Source organism: Carettochelys insculpta, chromosome 12 (genome assembly GCF_033958435.1).
Source record: "Carettochelys insculpta isolate YL-2023 chromosome 12, ASM3395843v1, whole genome shotgun sequence".
In the NCBI taxonomy this organism is placed as follows: Eukaryota; Metazoa; Chordata; order Testudines; family Carettochelyidae; genus Carettochelys; species Carettochelys insculpta.
The window spans coordinates 42,792,090-42,815,834 of NC_134148.1; the positions used below are offsets into that span (position 1 = coordinate 42,792,090).

The window sequence follows — 23,745 nt, forward strand, 5'->3', positions numbered from 1 at the left end:
ACAACTCTAAACCTCTGACTGCCAAAAGCCAGGAGTGGAAGATGGGGTAGATGTCTCCAAAATTGCCTTATCTGTATCCTTTTCCTGAAGCATTGGAACTGGCTACCTCTAGAGGTGGGATGCTAGGCTAGATGAACTCAGTATGGCAACTCTTATGATTCCCAAGATCACAGCATGATCAGTTCACCACAAACCGCTGATATGATATATAGGCTGTAATTTATAACTACTTGATCGCTAGTTAATGAACTCCAGTGTCTTCAAAATTACTGTAAGGTGGCTTTGATCACTAGCAGACCTTTTAATAATAAAAATACACGAGCAGATCTTTAGAAACTTTAACTGCGATTAGTGAAGATAACAGCTTTAACTGACCAGGTCCATTTACTATCCCTTTCAACAAAAGAAGAGTGACTAGGAAATGCTGAGTTAAGGCTGGGTAGTAGATACGTGCCTTGGCTATCTTGATAGAGCTGGATGAACAACTAGCATTAGCTGTTTTTTCAGTTCATTGGCAACTTTGAAAAGTTTTTTTAAAAAAAAGTTTATCTCTGACTAGAAATTATAAGTTTTGTAATTGCTGCTGAGTCACTTTTTGGGATCAACAAAACGTTTCATTTACATTGTGAGACATTTTTAACATTGATTTCATTGTTTACATTGACAAAGGAAATCTCAAAAGTAATTTCAAACCAATACAATTGTAATATTTTGTTGGTAAATGTAAAAACAGAACATCTCAGGGTTTTTTGCTTCTGTGTTTTACTGTTGCTGAATTGGCACTTTCCACCAAAATATGGGTCAAAAAGATCTCCAGACTTTAGATAGCCTGTCTTTACACAGCACTATGAACTGCCACGTAATTGTGCATCTAGATTTTCTGAAACGTTCCATAACTTGATGGTGTTAAAGTTAAACACATAGACTATGTCTACACTGAGGATTTTGTTGACAAAACCTGTGGAGGATCTACATACAAATGCTGTTTTTTTTTTTGTTGACATATGCAGCACTTCCTCCAACAACCTTCTGCCTGTCTGTGATGAGAAACAATGCCTTTGTTGACAGTTTCTCTTGACAATAAAGCCATGTGGACACCTCGATGGGCCTTCTGTCAACAGACAGGGCTTCCTGGTCCCCAGGCAACCCTGTTTGCTGTGCTTACGGTTGGCTGTTCACTCGAGAGAGGGATGGGCAGTCCGGCTGCTTTCTGTCAGCAAAGGGAACAACAGAGTAATCTGCTTTTGTGTGTGGACGTGATTTGTCAACAGAAGTTCTGTTGGAAGATCTCTTCCAACAGTAACTTCTGTCAAGAGGTCTTTGTCGTGTAGACATAGCCATACAGTGCCAAAAAAAGTGGTTTTCTTTGCTGCTGAATTATAATAAAGATGAGGAATCAGATGTGCCTACATGTTAACTCTTTTTGAACTAATTTCATTGGCTCCAAAACACTTGACTATAAGCAAAAGGAATTTTCAAAGCTGGATTGTGAAGCATCAGACCATTAGGGTTCTGAACAGATTGAAGTCAGGTTTCCTGTTTGGTTCTAGCCTTACATGTATGGAAGAATAAACAGTTGATGGCTTATCAAATCAACACCTATATGTTGATGTTGTCTTTAGGGGGAAAGAATAGCTTTCTGATGCCATAACTCCACCAATAAATTCTCTTCTAAAGTATGAGGCACATGACTGCTACTGAACAGAACGTATCTTTCATGAATGTAGGACAGAAGCAGTGTTCTACTTGGCATTAAAAGGGCACATGGGTGCTTACAGTGCTATCTACTGAGTAGACATGGCTGCCTTTTAAAATCAGAAAGCTTTACGTCCGCAGCGCTTGGCTCTGCCTTGTAGAATTCCATCATGGCTGGCCTGTTTGCCTTCCAGCTCGGATGTGATTGCAGCTGGGAAGCCGTGTCACAGGAGAGCCTCTATACATGCGTCTCTGCCGCAATAAGGAGACAGTTCTAAAGCGTGGGATTCTGTGGTCTTATCGCTGTCCAGGTGATCATGCACACAGGTTCAGAACGTTAATATTCCCACAAAGTTTACTCTTTGACTGGTTGGAAGAGCAGGGGAAGATCTTGCTGCGTCTGTGGAGCATTTAACAGGTTCACTAGTGGCGATAAACATGTGGGTTGGGCCACCTTAATTTGTGCAGTTAGATCTGCAGCCCTGGGGGAGACCCGCCCTCCCAGGACAGATTGATGTTCTAGTGAAGTGTCAATTACTTGTGTTCCACAGCCATGTGGTATTGAGTGTGAGGTTCTCATGCTGACTGGGAACAATTTAGCAGCAACTAGAGCCTCTTGTGTATCAGGATGTGTCCACCATTATCTCAGCTGTCCAGGGTGCACACAGAAGACCAGCTTCAGAAGCTGCTGGATCGGTTCTCCAAAGCATTCAAGGATTTTGGGCTCTCCATCAGCCTAAAGAAGACAAATGTACTTGCTCAGGATGTTGCTGTTTCTCCATCAATCAGCATTGACAACTATACGTTAGAGGTCGTCCACGAGTTTGTTTACCTCAGGTCCACCATCACTGACACCCTGTCGTTGGACACTGAGCTAAATAGGAGGATCGGTAAAGCAGCCACAACTCTGTCCAGACTCAGCGAGAGAGTGCGGAACAACAAGAAGCTGTACACTCGCACCAAAATGCAAGTCTACAGAGCCTGCATCCTCAGCACCCTCCTTTACGGCAGCGAGACTTGGACACTGTACACCCGCCAGGAAAAGAGGATGAACGTCTTCAACTTACGCTGCCTCAGGCGCATCCTTGGAATATCGTGGAAGGACAGAGTGTCCAACACTACTGTCCTTGAGCAAGCTGGAATCCCAGCTATGTACACCCTCCTCAGGCAGCGGCGGCTCTGCTGGCTTGGCCATGTCCACAGGATGAATGATGGAAGGATCCCAAAAGACATCCTGTATGGCGAGCTAGCCTCTGGCAACAGACCTCCCGGACACCCCCAGCTGCGCTACAAAGATGTTTGCAAGAGAGAAGTAGACATCAAGGGAAGTAGACATCAGGGAAGTAGACATCAAGCCAGACAGCTGGGAGGAGCTGGCAGACGATCACAGCAGATGGAGGCAGGAACTATACAAGGGCCTTCAGAAGGGTGAGTTGAGGATCACACAGCTAGCAAAGGAGAAGCGAGTCCACAGAAAGCACAGCAAGGACCTGCCAGACACCCATTACATATGCAACAGATGCAGCAAGGACTGTCACTCTCATGTGGGTCTTCACAGTCACAGCCGACGCTGCAAATGAGGATGCCAAACGGAACTACGAAGGGCGCAGTCCATAGTCTACATAGACTGAAGGATGCTGCTACTACCAGGGCACACTGCAAATTTCTCTCTCTCAAGAAAACGTTACCTGCTAGTTCTGCACGTGATCCCTACTCTGCCTGTGTGAGTCTGCTCTCCTTTGCAGTGTGGGATATTAGCAGTGGGAGATCAACAGGAGAAACTCTCCCATTGACTTCCCTGACTCCTTGCGACCTTGTGAAGTAGTGGGGTTGATGGGAGAGAAACGAGTGTCAGTTTAGCGCATCCCTACTAGACCTGCTAATTAAACCTCCCAGGAGATGGGTTTCTGGAGCGTTGCTCTCCCATTAAGTGTAGACAAGCCTCCTGACATGTTTTTTGATGGGGAGAGATTTCCCTTTATTTGTCTGTAGTTTGCAGACAATACTACCTGTATGGTTCATGAAGTGGAAGCTGTTATTCCAGCAAGATGAACTTAAGCCTTCCAAGTTGCAATGGAAAGAGACAGTACTGAAACATTTCTCCAAATACATGTTGTCTTCATTATCTCCTTGATTTGGCTAATTAGAACAGCACCCATGTACATTTGTAATAGCACAATAAGTGTTAAGTATTTAACAGTTTCCTTGGTTGGAATGTTAAGAATAAATGTGACATAGCGTACACTCAACAAGTGACAGCTCTTCAAAGCTGTTATAACTCTAGGACTGTATGTCCTGTAGGGTTAATGTTTTCAAAGGTGCCAAGGGTCAAATGGGAGTTTGACTCTTAACTCACAGAGGCCTGGGCTTCATGGCTAAGAAGGTGTATTTTTCTGCCTCTGGAATATGGACACTCTCCTGCAGACATAAAAACTCAACAAACCTTGGGCACTTCAGTTTTAGTGTGAGGGCTTGTCTATACTAGGGAAATAAGTCAGTTTCAGAGACGCCATTTTAGTTATAGCATTTGTGCAGCTAGAATCGATGTATCGGAATCGACTTACTTCCTAGTGAAGACCGAGCCTCTATGGTCTCGTGTCGACCTCCCTTACTCCACGCAATAGCGTGGAGAACAGAGGTTGACAGCCTGGCCCAGAGAAGTCAGTTTTGCCACATCTTCACCAGGCATGCAAAATCAACTTCCAGAAGAGTGACCTCCAGCACGTTTATTTTCCTCTAAGTATAGCCAAGCCTGAGATAAACAGCCCTATGCCTCTTCCAGGGGTTGACTTTGGTGAGTTTATCTCATGATTTAAACTAAAGTGCCTTTTCTGCTCTGCGTTCGAATCTCAGATATGCACATGCCTGTTACTTACCCTAGGGTATAAAAACACACACACTGTTTTTTAAAGCAGTGAGCGACTGTTAAGCAATATAGGATCTAGTGCAGCATGGTGACTTAGAAGAGAGTATCTGTAATTTGAAAATGACCTTCTGGAGATCTATTTTGATTTTCAGTCCTGGCCTTAAAAAATACCCTGTCTGGCCCAGACCAGCTGATTCAGGTTTGTTGTCTCATCAAAAACTAGTAAAGACCTTCTTCTTTTTGCATGGTAGATTTGTCTTTGCCTTAATGGATGATCTATATTCTAAATGTCAGACACAGACAGTGCTGACCTTTCTGATGGAAAACTGCTCTGTGGAGTCAACACTTTAACTCTGTGCTGGCTAACCCCATGTGAACCTTTCTGGGGGAAACTCTCATCAACAAAGCCAGTTAGTTCCTCAGTTGCCTTGGGAATACCCTGGCATCAACAGAAACGCAGAGTTGTGTATCTAGTCGGCATCTGTCTGCAAGCTCTTGAGTTCGATGTATTAATAATTTAAAAGATATATAGATTCCTAAAGTGCTTTTGGGGAAAGTACAACTGTGTGTGGGCTTGGCTGAATCCCAGGAGCCTGAGGGCTTTCTGTAGAAAGTGTTTTTGGAATAGTTTAAAAACTGGCCAGTGGTGACAATGTGAGCTGAGATGTCTTGTTCCCCAGCCCTTGCTTTTTCTCTCACATAACCTCTGAGTTTAGAACATCCTCCGCAGAGCTTCCAGTTTTTGCGTAACTGTTTTCTGTTTAACATCTGCTAATTACAGTAAGGCCACAGTGAAAATTGCATAGCGTCCCAGAGGAAAAGTCAATATCTATCAATATGTTTCTAGGAATTAAGAAAACTTGTTGTCTGAACCACTGGAGACCAATATGTTAAAATGGATTTTATGTGGGTAGCGCATGGCTTTGACCAGTGATCCTAACATAAAGATGAATCAATAGGTACTGAGAGAAAGGGAGAATATTGGCAATAGAGCAGTGATGTATATCTAGTGCATTTATAAACAATGGGGCTTGGAGTATGTCCACTGGGCAGTACTGGATGTGTTTTTTTGAAAGGTTCCCTTTGCTAGATTCTTACTTAGGGAAAAGGTGTTCTGCTCTGTGTTCAGAGAGGTGTCCTGGTGGTAGGACTGTGTTTTAGGTGGCTTGAATTTGGGGTCTGGTGAGTAATGCATAGAGCAGGTTGACTTTATGTTTACTTTTCTTTCTACAATAGAACTTTCATTTTTTGGACAGGAAAATTAAAAACTAAAAATTTTAATTTTTAATTTTTGAAAATAGAACATTTGAACAAAAATGCTCTCTTTTGACATAGAGGGCTGCCAGGGCTTTTTTGCATTGTGTTTTCCTCCTTTTTCACTCTCCTCCCTCTTCTTCTGCCAAGAGGAAGAAAAGAATGGCCATCCTGGATCAGTAGACAGGCTTCCGACATTGGCCGGTGCTAGTAGCTTCAGAGCAATGAACAGAACACAGCAACTATCAAGCGATCCTTCTCTAGGTCATTCACTCGCAGCTTCTGAAAATCAAAGATTTAGGGACACCCAGATCATGAAGTTACATCCCTGAAGATCTTTGCTAATAGCCGTTGATGGACCTATCCTCCAAGAATTTATGTAATTCTTTGTTTAACCTAGTTTTACTTTTGGCCTTCATAATAACCCATGGCAAGGAGTTCCACAGGTTGACTGTGCAGAACGTGAAGATGTGTTTCCTTATGTTTGTTTTAAACTTGCTGCCTCTTCATTTCATTGGGTGCCCCCTGATTGTTGTGTTAAGTGAAGGGGTAGATAATACCTCTCTAGTCACTTTCTCCACATCATTTGTAATTTTAGAGAAATCCCGTTCCCTCTTTAGTAGTCTCCTTTGTAAGATGAACCTCTCCTTATATGGAGTCTGTTTCATCTTCCTTATCATTTTATTGTCCTTTTCTGACCTTTTCTGATTCTAACATCTTTTTTGAGATGGCTGTTGCGTGAACTACATGCTGTATTCGGTGTATGGGCAGACCAGGGATTTATATAGTAGTAGTAGTATATTTACTCTCTTGTCTATCCCTTTCCTAAGGGTTGCTAACATTCTTTCAGCAGTTTTGGGGGGTGCTGCTGCAGATGTTTTCAGGGAAGTATCCACAATGACTCCAAGATCTTTCTGAGTGGTAACAGCTAATTTAATTTGGTATGTGAGGTTGGGGTTATTTCTTCTAATGTGTATTTTGTTGCATTTATGAACACTGAATTTCATAAGAATTTTCATTTTATTTCCCAGACACTCAGTTTTGTGAGATATCTTTGTTTAAGACTTGGCAGTCATTTTTTGTAGACTCATAGGGTTGGAGGATACCTCAGGAGGTCATCAAATCCAACCCCCTGCTCAAACTAAATCATCCCAGCCAGGGCTTTGTCAAGCTGGTTCTTAGAAACCTCTAGGGATGGAGATTCTACCATCTCTGTGGGTAACGCATTCCAGTGGTTCACCACCTCAGCTTAACTCTCAAGTAATTATGTATCGTCTGCAGATTTGGCCACCTCATTGCTTGTTTACCCCTTTTCTAGATCATTTAAGAATATGTTGAACAGCATTGGTCCCAGGATGGATCACTGGCATACTCCTCCTATTCTCTTTACCTCTCCATGCAGAGAACTGAGCATTTATTTCTACCCTTTGGTTCCTATGTTTTAAAATATGTCTTTTTATCACTAGCTACTTTTTCAGTCTGGGTGTTTTTAGCCATAGTTACATTTTTGGGGTTGTTTTTTGCTTTAGGTTTTTCAAAAAATATATTTGGAGTATTCACACAGTTTGAGCCTCTAACTTTTTTTAAATTAGTTAAATGCAGGTTCCAGGCATTTCACCTGTTCCTTTTAATGTCTGTTTAGCTAAAATTCTCATTTTTGGTAGGGAAGAAAGAAATAGGAAAGTAATTTTAAAGAGAGAGAGGGAGGGAGGGGAGAAAAAAATGCCCAACCAGAAACCTTTTATTTAAAAAAATAATACTAATCAAAACAAAATGTCTTTGTGCTCTAGCGTGGAAGCACTGAAGAAATTTTAACATATTCTAAAAACAAAACAAAACAAAATCCAGACACTTTTTATGCATAAATTATCCAATGGAATAATTTGACTTTTTCCAAGCATCTCTAAAGCCTTATTTAGGACTTTGAAGCAACAAACAAGAGACAGCCAGGATAAAAGAACATGGTTTCATCAATTTAAGTAATTCTCTGTGGCACATTAGCTAAAACAGCTGCTTGGAAATGCCCTGTTCCCTTCTACGTTTCATCAGAGTGTTGTTTTGACTATGCCAAAAATAATTTTATTTTCTTTCAAAATGAGAGAAATTTGAGGAATAAAGAATTCTGTGTGCGCATTGGAAGAATGAGAAATTTACCACCAAAAAGCCTCTCTTGCCAAGAGCTGAAAATGACTATTTGACACAACCTGGGGACCTAAGAGTGAGAAAGAGGCTACTACAGCACAGTCTCTAAGAGCTTGTGTAGTTGAAGCAGATTAAAGAGCCTTTATATTGTCATGTGAAAGGATTACTGCACACTCTTCTGTGGCAATTGCATGTTCTAGCATCGCGGGGTTTTTGGCAAGTGCTCTCCTTAACGACTGTTGCCAAGGCTCCCGACTATTCAAACGATCCAATTATAATAAATAAAAATTGAGACACAGCGGTGCACCCTGCTGCTCCTGTTGGGGAAAAGCTGGACCTGCCGCGGACTGGACCATCTGAAAAGGGATGAAGCTTTATTTTTTAAAGCCGTTAAATGAGCCTGCACTGTAGTTATCAGGAGATGATTTAAGCCTCACTTGTCTCCTAGGATTTTCCGTATTCCGCCTTCTGCTCTTCTGTGACATACAGCTTTAATGTCTCCGCCCTGCTCTCTAGTGCTTTTCTGTTGATCTGATATATTGCAGCCACTGTTTGAGTTTTGTGTGACCTGTCGTTAATTCTGTGTAGCTCAGCACAAATAATTTCTTCACTAGTGGACTGGAGTTAAAAAACAACCAGAAAATAGAGTGTTTATGTTGTCTTAGTTACCTACAGAAGTAGATCAGGGCTCCAGCACATCCTTTAAAAGTAGGAATAGTGATTTATTCTCTTGCAAGCCAGGGAAATAAAGCATCTCTTCAAACACAAGATCCCACAGGACTCCTACTGAGAGAACTACATAGAATCTGGCCAGATACCCACTCCCATTTTGTTAGCTTTCTGCCCTGCTCACTTACTCGTCCTAGCCGCCTCTCCAGGCAGCCCTCAATGGACAGTTGTAACAGCATATGTCTTTGCGCATGAAGTGAGCAGAGAGAGAATCTTCATCCACCTTCACCTCTAACTCACAAACAACACATGGCAGGACTGATCCATGTGAGATCACCACTTTGAAGGGTCTCGTCCTGGCACAGTATGCCAGGTTCCTCATAAAAAGAGAACTCTGCCACTCTTCAGAAACATCCTGAGGCCTTCAGAATGTTTAGCAACACCAGGATGTAATTAGCTGGCAGTTCTTTTAAACTTCCACTGCAGGACATTTTGATCTAAAAAAACCAACAGCCTAGAATTCTACAAATGGGCAATCACGTGTTGCCAAGTATAAACATCAAGAAGTCCTGTGGCACCTTATTGATTAAAAGAGTTTTTGGAGCATAAGTTTTCATGGGCAAAGACTCACTTTGTCAGATGCATTGCATATTCTTTTGCTTATGCTCCAAAAAACCTGTTAGTCTGTAAGGTGCCACAGGACTTCTTGATATTTTTGCAGACACAGACTAGCATGGTTACCCCTCTGATACTTGTCACCAAGTATGATCATCTTCCATGAGAGCTGTGGCTCCTCAGGTGGCTGACAAGGCCTGTCCTTGAATTACATGTCCTATTACAGTGAGGACAGATGTTCAGAAGTATGTCAGGAAGCTGTTGGCCATGACTGGAAAAAAAAAATTGGAGCTATACATCTCCTAGAATGGGAAGGGACCTTTGGAGGTGATTTAGTCCAGTCCTCTGCCTTCTTGGCAGGACTAAGCACCATCCCTGACATCTATTTGCCCCAGTCCCTAAATGACCTTCTCAACAATTGAGCTCACACCCCTGGGTTTAGCAAGCTAATGCTCAAACCACTGACCTGCCCCTCCCCCATGGGATTAGAAAGCTGCCGCTACCTTCAGTTTGCTAAATAACGCCGAGGCAGTGCAGAGTCATTGACTTGAGAAAATTGACTTCCAGCCAGGGACTTAAATGTATGTTGATCAGTTAAGTACATCTGGGTTAGTGGTAGGTTCCAAAGGTTATGCATCAAAGAGCTTTTCTTTCCGTTGTGGTATATTAGGCCGAGTTCCGGGGCCAGACTGCTTCTTCCAGTTTGAACACTATCATACGCTGAACTAAGGGGGAGGGCAAACCAAGGCTGCGAAGTGAACCAAGGTCTTATCTGAGTCCAGCTTTCCAGGTAACTGATCTAGTGAGTGCAAAAGGACGAAAGGGTCAAGTACTCGGACGACACGGACAGCAAAAAGCGTTTGCTTAGTACTTACTCAGGCCTCAGTCCTCCCTTTTGTAGCGTAACATGACATCCCAAGATGAGAGACACATCTCATAGAGCTGGAAGGGACATTGGGAGGTCATTGAGTCCAGTCTCCTGCCCTCTTGGCAGGACCAAGCACCCTCCCTGACAGATTTTTTTTTTTAAATCTATTTGCCCCAGACCCCTAAACAGCCTCCTCAAGGTTTGAGCTCACAACCCTGCGTTTAGCAGACCAATGCTCAAACTGCTGAGGAGCCCTCCCAGTAGGGATTGAAATATCAAAAAGCAACCAAAATAGCAAGAAGAACTATTTTTTTTCAGTTCAGTAAACTCAGTAATTCAAGAGCTGCAGCACTCACGAATATGAGACGGTCCTTAATAAATAACATCAAACTATACTTTTTGTAACCCCTATTTTAAGAAGAGCGCACACACAGTGATTTGTAATGTGATACATCTTTACTGCAGGATGTTCACCATTTGTTGAAAATAATCAGGAGGGTATTTTTTTTAATTTTTAATTTTGCAATTATAGAGTCAGGAGCCACAAAGTAGTTTTTAAAGAGCCTCACTCAGCTCTGGAGCTGCAGGTTGCAGAGCCCCAGTCTAGGATGAAGATAACTTTGTGTTCCCAAAGCTAGTGACACACTCATGAACCACCAAGCCAGCCACTAAAGAAGGACAGGGCCACCCTGTAAGTGGGGTTAAAGACATCCAAACATGGGGCAGGAGAAGACCTACCTGGAAATATGTGCCCTCTCTGGGCTGTCTTTATATTTCATGGTGAGGAGCTGGGAGAAGATGGAAGCAGACCAGGGGACTGCAGAGAATCTGTGGAAGGGATTACTAGGTGAAACATGTACGGCCCACCCCATGGCTCTTGGATGTTAAAGAGCCAGAGGGATAGGGTGACCATCCGTCCCATATTGGGCAGGACAGTCCCGTATTTGGGACACCAAAAGAGCATCCCGACTTATTTTTAAAACGGGACTAATTGTCCCTTATTTGGGCCATACCCTCCCCCATCTTTTCCTCCAGCAGCTGCCAGGGGCTCCCAGGGAGGCTGGCAGCTGCCACTTCCCTGGGACTCCTGGGGAGCGCTGGAGGCTGCCGCCTCCTTCCCAGCTCCCGGGTGCTTGGAGGAGCCACCCCTCCCCCTTATATCTCCCTGTCCCATATTTGGGACAGGGAGGTATGCTCCCCCCCACAGAGGGAGGGTAATCTGAATGGGATGAGGGGGGAGGGAGAGTGGGCAGAGGAGAGGAAGAGGAAGCAGATGCATATAATCAAAATACTATTTATGCAGAACGCAGCTTAATACACTGTGCAGATGTCTGTAGAATATCAGAACTAGTTAGCACTCCCATTGTTCTCTTCTTGCTGCTCATCTGTGCACTACAAGGATGAAACGCATCTGTGCGCAAGAGGCAGCTTTTCTCAGGAGTCTGAGGCTGTGAAACACGCTTCCACAGGAGCTAAGAACAACTGCAAACCTCACTATCTTTTGTTCCGGGTGTGTAACGCGTTTCTGACCTTACTTTGGACACCACATGCACCTGGCAGAGGAGGCATGAATGAAAACCCTTCTTTTATCTCTTGCATAGGAAAAGAAAGCGTGTTACCCCACTCTAAATAAATAGTGGTAGCGCCAACAAATGAGAAACTGAGGTATATATTGAACTATGGCTACATTCTGGGACATCCCTGATTTACCTTCCCTGCTCCCATCCTGCCCCCAAAAGTCACCAATAGAGCTGAGAGGAGTCAGAATCTCTGTCCCACAGGAATCTTCAGTTTTTCCATTCCGAAACCAGATATTCTTTAGAAAGAAGAATTTGTGCAAAAATATCTGTGATGGGGACAAAGGGGCTGGAAAGCCAGTTGGCCTAGTTATTGGAGTACCTGGCTTTCAGACCCTGCTTCTGTGGTTGAGCTACCTCAGTCTTTAAGGCAGAGAAGGTAGGGGGGACCCAGGCCCTCCCACTCCACTGCATCCACTCCAGGGCCCTGCATAAGTAACCCCTGAATAGGGGATCTCCCCGTACAGTGTCTACGTCTGCTACACTTGGCTACTTCCTACCATAGCCCCTTCAGTACAGAGAGCATTTCCTATAGTCCAAGTTCCTGTGGTGGTTTATCTCTTAATAGTGCTCCTTTCGTGGACCAGGGTCTCCTGCTGCCTTCCCAGGATCTTCTGGATGAGCAGTTGTAAGTTTGGTGGCATCAGAACTCTTATAAGGTCTCCACATTCTGGTCACCCAACTTCCTCACAGGTCAGGTGCTCCTAGGTCTCTCTCTCTGTTTCCTTTTGGCTAGGAAGATAGCCAGGCTATTGTTCCTTCTTTCAGGTAGGACAGCTCTTGGCTGCTGCCTTGTCAGTTTTGAGTCCCATACTGAACCAGGCTCCCTCCTTTTCTACCCCGCTCAGGCCTGGGACTGGCTGGAAATATAATGGGGAGGAGCTAGGTGGGTCCAACGACTCTCCTTAACCCTTTCAGTGCTGGTGAGTTGTTTCTCTGCTTCACAGCGGTATTGAAAATGTCAACATTTTAGACTGTAATCATGCTGTTTGACATTTCACAATGACAACTTTCATTTTGAATTGTCAGACTTATGCAAAGCCATTTTTTTGTTAGATTTTCCTCATCAAATCACTGAAACTGACATTTTCCCCTCAGCAAATATTGTTTGACAAAACTCACGTTTTCTGATGAGAAAACTATTTATCATTTTGACCAGCTGTACTCAGCAGCCATTATATTTCTGGATGTGCAAATGGGTCTACATGACACATCCACTGAATTATGTGGGAAATATTCTGAGTTTTTTGAAATGCTGAGGAGTGGGGGAGAAGAAAGATTTTTTTGATTGTTGTGTTCATTACCTTATGCCTGCATGTCTTTTTCCTGGTTTTGGCCCAGATTAGGAAGTGGAAATGTACAGAGCTACTGTTTAGATCATTTCTAAAACGAGGACACACAGAATCATGAATAATTACTGCTAATTAGTCAAATGTCCAACAAATGCGTGAGTGAGATGGCTTAGCTCTTTGTGATTTTCAAAAGTACCCTTTTTGTACGTTATGCATATTTACTGAGTGCTAGCGTCATCACTCTATTGAAAGTTTGCCTCGGCGGTTTGTTCTATCTTAAATCCGATGGAGCTTAGTTCTCTCTGTAGATGCCTAAGTGCAGGTCCCAGTGGGAAACTGCATGGGGATTGTGCAGTACACATGGATGAAATAAGCCTCACTGTCTGTGTAGTTATCATGTTGTAGCTAGAACAACAATGAAGATGTATTTTGGCAGGCATTGTGTACTAGCATGTCTCCTTTATATGAAATACTCTTGTTACGGCCCACAGATATTTGTGCTTTTTCTTACTCTCTGTGCAGCTTAAGGAATTACGTCCTTTATCTCTTGAGCAATTGAATAAATGAGGCTGTCTGAAGACCATGTTCTGCTGGCAGTCTTTTGCGTTTTCATGTTTTCCCAGTTGCTATAAAAACAGTTTATTTCTGCACACTATAACCTGAGTAGAACTTGCCGCTGTCAAGGTTATAGCTTGGCTGTGACCATTGAGGCAGGCATGGGAGAGTCCAGAAGTAACACTCCTCATCCCCGGGGAACCGCAGGCAGGAAGAGTCAGGGATGTTTTCATGCTTTGCAGCTTAGTCATTGCCAGGGACAAGTTCCAAGCAAGTCTGCAGGGCTCTTGGTACCACCCGTGGTTATTACCATGGACCCCTGTGGAGTAGTTTATATAATTAGCTTCATACTGGACATTTTTAAGTCTGAAAATTTTTCCAAAACACTAGTTCAGGGTCACTTGGCATTGCTGTTGCACATAGTTGTTCAGCTGCTTGAGATTAGATTACTATAGAAGTCCATGGCCAAGCTAAATTTATTCACGTACTTCTGAGTTTTGTAGGGCACTCTTAGTGGATTCAGGGATTATGTAGCCCCAAAGGGTTATTGTGATCTAGTCTGATATCTGGTATAACACAGGCTTTGTGGCTGGTCTGACTTCCTATTTAAACTGGGAATATATTTCTTAGTTCTGATTCAGTGTGAAAGTTTTGTTTGTTATTTGGTGGCTGGTGACTGAGGACCAGGGGGTGGGGGGCACCAGCCACGTGACTCCTCTTCAGCCCAGGGAAGGGCTGGGATAACCCACTCTGCCCCAGGCTCCACCCCCTCTGTCCTTGCTCCGCCCTCCCCCGGCACTTACTCCGCCCCCCGCACTGCCTCTTCCCCCAACAAAGGTGGCCTGAGGTGAGTAGTGGGGCCAGCGGGCCAGCACCAGCAGTGGGGCTCCAGCTCCCCAACGCTCACCTGCAGTGGCAAGGGGAACCGGAGTGGCACATCCAGAGCTCGCTCTGCTCCTCTGCCCACGTCGTTCTGCCTCCTGCCTGCGAGTGTGAGATGGTCCTGCCCCCCCAAGTGATGCAGCTGGAAGAGCAGAGTGAACTGGGGCCACATTGGTCCGGTTCCCCCCATCGCTGCCCAGGGGTGTGCGTGTGGGGGGGGCCTCTGCCTCTGGCCAGCCCTTTGCCCCTTTGCCCATGGCGTTTGGGGGGACATGTGAGCCCTTTGTACCTTCCCCACATCGCCTCTGCTTCTAAGCCCCTTCACCCTTTTGAACATAATGCAGGCGGGATATAGGAATACCAGATAGGACGAAATACCTCCCCTGCTGCTCACCAGGGTATTGTCACATAGGATCACGTTTTTAGGGTCTTCTTCAGCAGTTTCTCTTTGGGCAGAAATTGGTGACGGGGAGTCAGGTAACTTCTTCGTGTAACTTGGTCTGTTGACAAAATGGGACAGGATCCTGTTTCCTGGAGCAAGGGTGGCAGCAGTGGTCTATGCACAGCTGGTTTCTTCCATCTGTTCCCAAGAGCAGCTGTTTGGTGCCTCTGTCTCTCTTCAAGGTCTCACTTACATCTCACTGGCTACGTCTACACGTGCACCCAACTTCGAAATAGCTTATTTCGATGTTGCGACATCGAAATAGGCTATTTCGATGAATAACGTCTACACGTCCTCCAGGGCCAGCAACGTCGATGTTCAACTTCGACGTTGCTCAGCCCAACATCGAAATAGGCACAGCGAGGGAACGTCTACACGCCAAAGTAGCACACATCGAAATAAGGGAGCCAGGCACAGCTGCAGACAGGGTCACGGGGCGGACTCAACAGCAAGTCGCTCCCTTAAAGGGCCCCTCCCAGACACACTTTCATTAAACAGTGCAAGATACACAGAGCCAACAACTAGTTGCAGACCCTGTATATGCAGCACGGACCCCCAGCTGCAGCAGCAGCAGCCAGAAGCCCTGGGCTAAGGGCTGCTGCCCACGGTGACCACAGAGCCCCGCAAGGGCTGGAGAGAGAGTATCTCTCAACCCCCCAGCTGATGGCCGCCATGGAGGACCCCGCTATTTCGATGTTGCGGGACGCGGATCGTCTACACGTCCCTACTTCGATGTTGAACGTCGAAGTAGGGCGCTATTCCCATCCGCTCATGGGGTTAGCGACTTCGACGTCTCGCCGCCTAACGTCGATTTCAACTTCGAAATAGCGCCCAACACGTGTAGACGTGACGGGCGCTATTTCGAAGTTACTGCCGCTACTTCGAAGTAGCGTGCACGTGTAGACGCAGCCACTGCCACACAAGCCCTGTGCCCTTTCCACTCCCGGCAAACACTTAAGCCAAGACTCCTGGGGCCCCACGGACTTTGTAAAGGAGACTTGGCCCCCAGCTGTCTTTGTGCGTGACTCTGTGTGTAAAGAAAAGAAAGCTTGGAAAGGTGTATGGCTTGGAGACAGTGCTTCAACTCACCTTCCCAACCCTCCCGTTGCATCTACTGTCTGACAGCTCGAATTTTCCCACCCTAAAAAATCTCCCAGGCATGGGTAGCTGGATGTACTCCATCAAGTGCTAGCAACGCCCCTCTGCCATGAATACTGGACAGACCAGACCATCTCTGTGCCAAAGGATAAATGGACACAAATCAAACATCAGGAATGGTAACACACATAAACCTGTAGGGAACCATTTTAACCTTCCAGGGCATTCAATAATGGATTTATAAGTAGCCGTTCTCCTACAAAAGAATTTTATCACCCGATAGCAGCGGGAGACATCTGAACTGGAATTCTTTTATAAATATAACACCATTAACTTAGGCCTGATTAAAGGTCTTAATTGGCTAACACAGGACAAGCGTAATTTCCCCACTTCTGATATTCTACATTCTGTGAATGAGACACATCCAGTTTTCCTAGTTTCAGTAACGTGTCCTACCGGTAATTTTTTTTTCTGCTATATGTAACCTGGATTCTGTAATTTCCACTCCATCCCATCTGAGGAGGTGGGTTTTACCCCTGAAAACTCATGACTTAATAAATGGTGTCCCAGGGCTGTTTGTTGTTTCCCATCCAGGGGGCTTATGTGTCACAGACCCCTAGTGGACAAGAGACAGTTGTTGGTTGCACTCTTCTCATCCCCCTGTGCTGCATCTATTCCTGTGTGCCGTCTGCGTGCAGGAGTGCAGCCAAGGCAGCAGGGGTGTCCGACCCTGCAGCACCTGTGAGGCAGCACAGGACTGGGCAGTGACCTGCCCAGGAGAGTCGCCAAGATTCTCCAGATGAATACGTTGCCGGTTCTCGTGGTGCCTTCAAGTCTGTTTACGAGAGCACGTAACTGACGAAAGGATGAGAGAATGGGTGGGACGCGGCCCAGCCTGCTGCTCACCCTCCGCTTTCTGCGCCATGTGGTGATTGTATGAGAGGAGGACGACTTAGATAATTAGAGAAGAAAGAGGGAGTGTCTCCTCACTCTGCAATGTATTATTTGTAACCAGGGAGACCGCATTATCCTGTTGAAATGAGAATAATTAAGGAGATTTCTCACTTCCAACATTTGCACTGCTGAATGTCGCCGTTCCTATGGGAAAGAAGGTCTGCAGGGCAAAAGCCTCGACATAGGAGCCAATCCAGGAGGGTGCTGAGCAACCTCTCTTCCCATTGCAATCCGAGTGAGAGCAGAATTCCCAACCAGCTGTGCCTTCCACCTTGCAACTTTCAGCACTAATAGTAAAGACAGGATTTTCTAAGGACTGACGGGAGAGGAGAACTCAATTGGCCAAGAGGATTTCTCCAGAACTAGAAGCAGACTTTGTGGTAGTCCCCAGTGTGATGCTGCATTTTGAATAGTCTTTCTGTTGGCTCAGGATCAACGGTCCCACCCTCTCAGCTGTGGGACTGGGTGGAGCTGGATTTTCATGACTTGTTCACCAGCTTTCTGTGTGCTTAGCATCTCGGTGAGGAAGATCAGGTCAGCCAGAGGGCAAGGGTCATGCCTGAGTAACTTCCTCCTTCCCTCCCGCAGGGTAAAAGAGGGCTGTGATGTGGTGACAAAATCCCAAGTATTCTAGTATTGCCTGGGACAGGGGGAAGCCCTGTTGGAGGGAAGGTGACCTGACTCTTTCCGCTTTTACAGGAAGTTCCTATTTAGTGACTAGTCGTTATTAAAGACAATGTCCCTGGTTAAAAGAAGCCTGCAGCAGTCTGGAGAAAATGTTGACAGTCTTTTGTTCGTTCGTATGAGTTCATGTAAGGTGGCCTTTGCACATTCCAATGTACATCCAGCATTAAATGTTCATTGGGAATTCATCTTTTTAAGGAAGAGAATACATGGAAATAAGGGAATATAAATGCTCCTTCTTCCTCTAAATCCTCCACTCTGGAAACTTCTAAGAGGATCAGAATTAAGCTCCAGCGCTGGCATCTCTTTGGAAAATACTGCTGGGTACCTGTAGGGGCTGCATGCGACTTATATGTGCCCTCTCTGCAGTTAGATGGCCACACCTGACCTGTGCCAGCTGACTGGGCTCATGGAGGTTGGACGCAGGAGCTGTTTAGTTCTGCTGTAGATGGTGGGCTCGGTCCAGACTCTGTGAGGTGGGCTCTAGCCCACTCCTGAACATGTGAATCACGATTTAATAGCCCCTTTGCCCAAGATCTGTGAGCCCACGCCAGTTGGCACAGGCCACCTCTGCATTTCCAATTGCTGTGTAAACACACGCCTAGTGACCTGGCAGTCCCAATGAGAGCAAGGGATGGTTTGTCGTTGCAGCACCTTCTAAGCAGGATGCTGTGGATGTGCAGTGATAGGACTACACAAACGGCATCCATGACCTGATCAATGTGGTCAGTGTGGGACAAGGGTAAAACTCACAAACTGATAGGATCAGGAGGCTTGTAAAATTAAGAGTTTTTAAATGTTAGGGAAAAAATTAAAAAAAAGACACCGTTTCATCTGTAGAGTGTTTTAGCTCCCTTCCACACCAGCAATGTCAAAGAACTGCTGACAAAATGATTTGCAGAGCTGTCCTCCTCCTTACGTTTTTTCTTCCCCTTTTGAGTTGGTAAAGCCAAGCACGCTGACCTGCTACAGGATACCCATCTCTTTCCCAAGGCAGAGGAAAGCAGTAGATCTGTGCTTTAGTCCAGATTCACATCCAAGATGTTCTCCACATTCTCAGGCAAGGACACCTGGGCAGACATGAAAGCAATATGGGGTGAAATCCAATGTAAAACTTCCACTGACTTCAGCAAGGCCAGGATTTTACCCAGGATGTTCCAGAATACTTTTCTGGGGCGCCTCTCCCCACGCATTCTGACTGTCACTCCTTACTAACACCCAGCTGCATCATTACCCGTGGGTTGGTGGCCTTTAAATCTCCGAGGTCTATTTGTGCTGGCTGTTTGGGATGCACTTCCTTCCTTCCAGACACTGAAAGCTGCATCTCCACAAGTCTCCCACTGTGTCGGCTTGATGTATGAGACTTGGTCTGGAGTCTCCCACGTGAAATGATTAGCTGTTTATCTCTGGCTCTCACAATGACCATTCATCCAAAAAAGAGTTCAGTCAAGTGAGCTCCCTGTGCCGGAGAGTTGGTAGTTGTTCTCGTTGCACCACACAATGCAGTTCTTCTCAACCAACCAGCGTGAAGCAATTCCCAGATATGTCCTGGCTCTGTGCAGCACAGAAGTGTTTGAGATACTTGACATTGTTTACAGGAAATACTTACAGAAGATGAAGGAGAGCAACCCTTGAACTGTGCAGTTGTAAGTGCTCCTGCTTTTTTAAATGTTTAAAATGCCTTAATTCCTTAGGCTACGTCTACACGTGCACCCAACTTCGAAATAGCTTATTTCGATGTTGCGACATCGAAATAGGCTATTTCGATGAATAACGTCTACACGTCCTCCAGGGCTGGCAACGTCGATGTTCAACTTCGACGTTGCTCAGCCCAACATCGAAATAGGCACAGCGAGGGAACGTCTACACGCCAAAGTAGCACACATCGAAATAAGGGAGCCAGGCACAGCTGCAGACAGGGTCACGGGGCGGACTCAACAGCAAGTCGCTCCCTTAAAGGGCCCCTCCCAGACACACTTTCATTAAACAGTGCAAGATACACAGAGCCAACAACTAGTTGCAGACCCTGTATATGCAGCACGGACCCCCAGCTGCAGCAGCAGCAGCCAGAAGCCCTGGGCTAAGGGCTGCTGCCCACGGTGACCACAGAGCCCCGCAAGGGCTGGAGAGAGAGTATCTCTCAACCCCCCAGCTGATGGCCGCCATGGAGGACCCCGCTATTTCGATGTTGCGGGACGCGGATCGTCTACACGTCCCTACTTCGATGTTGAACGTCAAAGTAGGGCGCTATTCCCATCCCCTCATGGGGTTAGCGACTTCGACGTCTCGCCGCCTAACGTCGATTTCAACTTCGAAATAGCGCCCGACGCGTGTAGACGTGACGGGCGCTATTTCGAAGTTAGTGCCGCTACTTCGAAGTAGCGTGCACGTGTAGACGCAGCTGTAGAGTGTAAGACAGGGGTCAGCAACCCCAGCATATGTGCCAAGAGTGGTGCACATGCTGATTTTCACTGGCATGTGAGGCAGGAGCTCAGCCTCACCCCTTCTCTTCCCTCCCAAGCATCCGGGAGCTTGCTCAAAGCCAGGCTGCCTGTGGTTTAGCAAAAGACCAGCTAATGCTACCAACCACCACCTAAACAGTAAAGTTCTGCATCTTAATTTATTTATTAATGAAGCTGTTGTAAGCAGGACTATTAGGGTATGTCTGCACAGCAGCCTTATTCCGAAATCAGATATTCTGTATTTGCTACTCCGAAATAACACTGCTACACACAGAAATGCATTTCGACATAGCACTTAGCTATTTCAAAATACGGTGTCTCCATGCATAGACCCTATTTTGAAATAGCTCCATTAGATGCACCATGGCTTATTTCAAAATAGGCTCTATTCCTTGTCTTAACAGCCCCCATTTCGAAGTAGCTATTTTGAAATAGGCACTCTTCCTCGTAGAATAAGGTTTAACAATTTCTAAACAAGTCAGCAGTTGGTTTCAAATTATTTTGAAGTAGTGGCTGCATTGTGTAGACTCTAGGATAGTTATTTTAAAATAACATTGCTGTGTAGACCTTAGCCACTTGGAAAAGTATCACCAGCACTAGGACTGTACGTAGAGGTCAAAAGGTCAAATTTCAGCAAAGGTTGCTGGCCCCAGCGTTAAGCCTTCATTGTCATCCCTCTCCTTTGTGCTATCTTAAGGACTTTTTCTTCAATAAACGTAGAAAAAATAACCACACCTACAAATCCAATTAATGTAACATTTGCACAGGTCGGATCATGTTTTATTTTTCTTCTTTTGTGCATATTATAAACTCTAAGCAACAGTGGGACCAAGCCAAAATGCCTGCACAGTCACACAGGTTTGCACCTGTACACATTTAGCATGATTGTCTGTACTCTTGGAAATGTGTATACAAATAGGTTTTTGGAATCTTCTCTGGTGCATACGGTTGTAGAACCTGTGTGAGTAAATGTTCCAGCAACACTAGTTGTTTTCCTAGATCTCTCTAGAAGGAGAGAGAGAAATTTCCTGACTGCGTTTCTAGATATAAATTTTTGCCTTTCACGGAGAGACGTGTTTGAGCTGTAAAGTTCATCAAAGAATCTGAATCTGTCTAAAGCGTTTGGTTATTTGTAACTAATGTCTGACTTAACCCACGTTATCTCCAGTGACAAGGAGGGAGGACTTAAACTACTCAGTTTGTTAAATGGAGAAGTCACTTGTGGCCTGTGTATCTCTTTCCTGGTGAGGACTGGATTGTCATAAAAATCTTCGTACATTTGCTCCACAGATGTCATGGCGTCCACAGTATCGCAGTTCAAAATTTCGAAACGTCTATGGGAAAGTGGCGAACCGAGAGCACTGCTTTGATGGGATTCCAATTACCAAGAATGTTCATGACAACCACTTCTGTGCTGTTAATGCCAAGTTCCTCGCCATAGTAACGGAGAGTGCTGGCGGAGGGTCCTTTCTTGTCATTCCGCTGGAACAAGTAAGTCATTTTTCTTTAACAAACCTGAATGCAGTTCAGTGGTAATCTTAAAACACAGCTGTTAAAACATACATCCTCTCCCAGGAATCTCTTTAATATCATTGTCACAGGCTGACGTTGCTGGTATTTTTTCATTTTAATTGTGGCTTTCTTGTTTAGGGAAGTAAAACTTTAAAGCTGGTTTAATGAATTTTATCTTTCTTGTAGATCTCCTAGGAATGAATAAAATAGTTGTACATAAGGAGGTCTTTGCTATACTGGTTCTTTGTGTCTTTAGTCCTCGTCTGCATTAAGATTGCAATGCTAAGGCCCTCATCAAGCATTACTAAGGGCTTACTAATAATGGGCAAATAACCCGCTGAAGTAGGCAGGAGATTGTCTCAGTAACTGCCCAACAACAACAAAGTGGCTGCTGCTAATGCTGCTACATAGGAGGCACACGAGGAAATGGTTCTTTCCAAAATCACAAATGTCAGTTGTCTCTTAGCTGCCTTGTGCCTGGTAACACGAAGTGGGGAATGAAACATTAGCCCCTGGAGTGGGTGTCCACTGATGTCACAAGTACACTCTTGACTTTGTCACTTTGACACAGACTGGGCCCAGCAAGTCGTGCTGTGTTTTACCATCACTGTTGGTTTAATCCCTTTTTTATGAAGGGTTTGGGGTGGGTACAGATCCAGGCTGCTCCTTTTTCACAGCCACATTCCCTTAATCTCATGTGGCTTGCAGTGCCTATGCCCAGTTTGCCAGGCTCCTTGGGTGCTGTCGGGCACATTAAGAAGTGCATATGTATCCCATGGGCCAGCATTTTGTTAGGTACCTCTGTCATTCTTCTCAGCTCAGTAGATTTCTTTGGGTTTGTTCTCCAAGGGGGCAGTAAAACTGAGAGTAAAGGTAAGAGTTACCGTGTGTTTTTACAGCTTTTCCTCTTCTGTATTAAATTCGGACAATAAAGCCTTTTCTGTGGGATGCTATAAGCGACATTTTGGAAAATCTAATGGGCTCTTTTAATCTGGCAACGTGGATCAATCACAGCTGGACAACAGGTTGGGTATCTATCTCCTTGGTCTCCCAACTCCACATGGACTCCCGTCCTATTCAGATAGGGCTGAATCCAACCTTCCTAGAAATACAGTGGAGGGCAGAAATTGACCCAGTCTGTATAGTGAAAGCTTTGGGTACAATTCTGAGTACATTTTGAACTCTCTCTAGATCTGTCACAAAGTCTTGATGACTTAACTTTTTGGTCTCGTTATTCCTTCTGCTAAATCTTCACAGCAGTGTTGGGTGGAGAGATTACTGTTTCTTTTTAACACTGTGTATGTCTACACTTACTGGGGCAATGCACTGATCTCCCAGAGTTCAGTTTTACACATCTGGTAAAGACATGCTCAATCAATCTCTTTGGGGTCTGCGGCCGACCCCCTATACTCCTGCTCCTGTTGACCTCCCTCAGTGAGAACAGACCTTACAGTTAACTGCAGATTGCCCTAGCTAGAATTTGAGTCTGGTGCCTTTATATCTGCAGTCAACTGTAAGGTCTAGTGGAGACCAAGCCACTCTGTCATCCTCCCAACAGCTTCTACTCGCCTTCTCCAACCTGTTTGACGTTCTGCTTGTCACTCTCACATCACCCTGGTTATACCTTTATTTTGTGCTCTGGCAGAAGCACAATTTAAACAGAAGATATATTTTAAGTGTTTATCACCTAGCCTTAGATCCCTATGAGCAATCAACCTGCAGTATTTATAGTGCACCATATGTTTGAATGTTCAGCTGATGGTGATCTGATGTACAATATGGCCTCTTTTGGTACTGACCTACCTAATACATGTTATAAACTACATCCTTCGCTGGCGCGCACATCTTCAATTCCTGCCAAGCTATGGCTTGGCTTGAAAGCAAATCCAGTCTATGTTTTTGTTTTCCCCCGAATTTCATTGCTATGCTGTCGATAACTGGCTGTTCCCTATGTAAAGGACTTTTATGTGTGTGAAATTGACACCTACATTTAATGAACAATACATCTTTTGGAGCATTCAACCTTCTGTGCAGGTAAATTTGCACTTTATCTTTTCCCCGCCAGCAGAGACCTGGGGCTGCTGTTCATGTGAATTTGGAAATAAACTAGTTTGTACAAAGTTAAACTCCTGGCAGTTCAGCAGATTTGATAGAAATGGACCCATGGGAATACCCTAT

General features: G+C 45.0%; 1 protein-coding gene across 3 annotated transcripts in view; it reads left to right on the forward strand.

Moving 5' to 3' along the window:
* The window catches only part of CORO2B (coronin 2B), a 117,513-nt gene that overhangs the window by 37,705 nt on the left and 56,063 nt on the right, over positions 1-23,745 (forward strand). For all 3 annotated transcript variants that reach the window (XM_075006823.1, XM_075006822.1, XM_075006824.1), the window contains one exon: positions 21,346-21,546. In XM_075006823.1, coding sequence (XP_074862924.1) covers positions 21,346-21,546 — 201 coding nt within the window. The remainder of the gene's footprint in view (positions 1-21,345; positions 21,547-23,745) is intronic.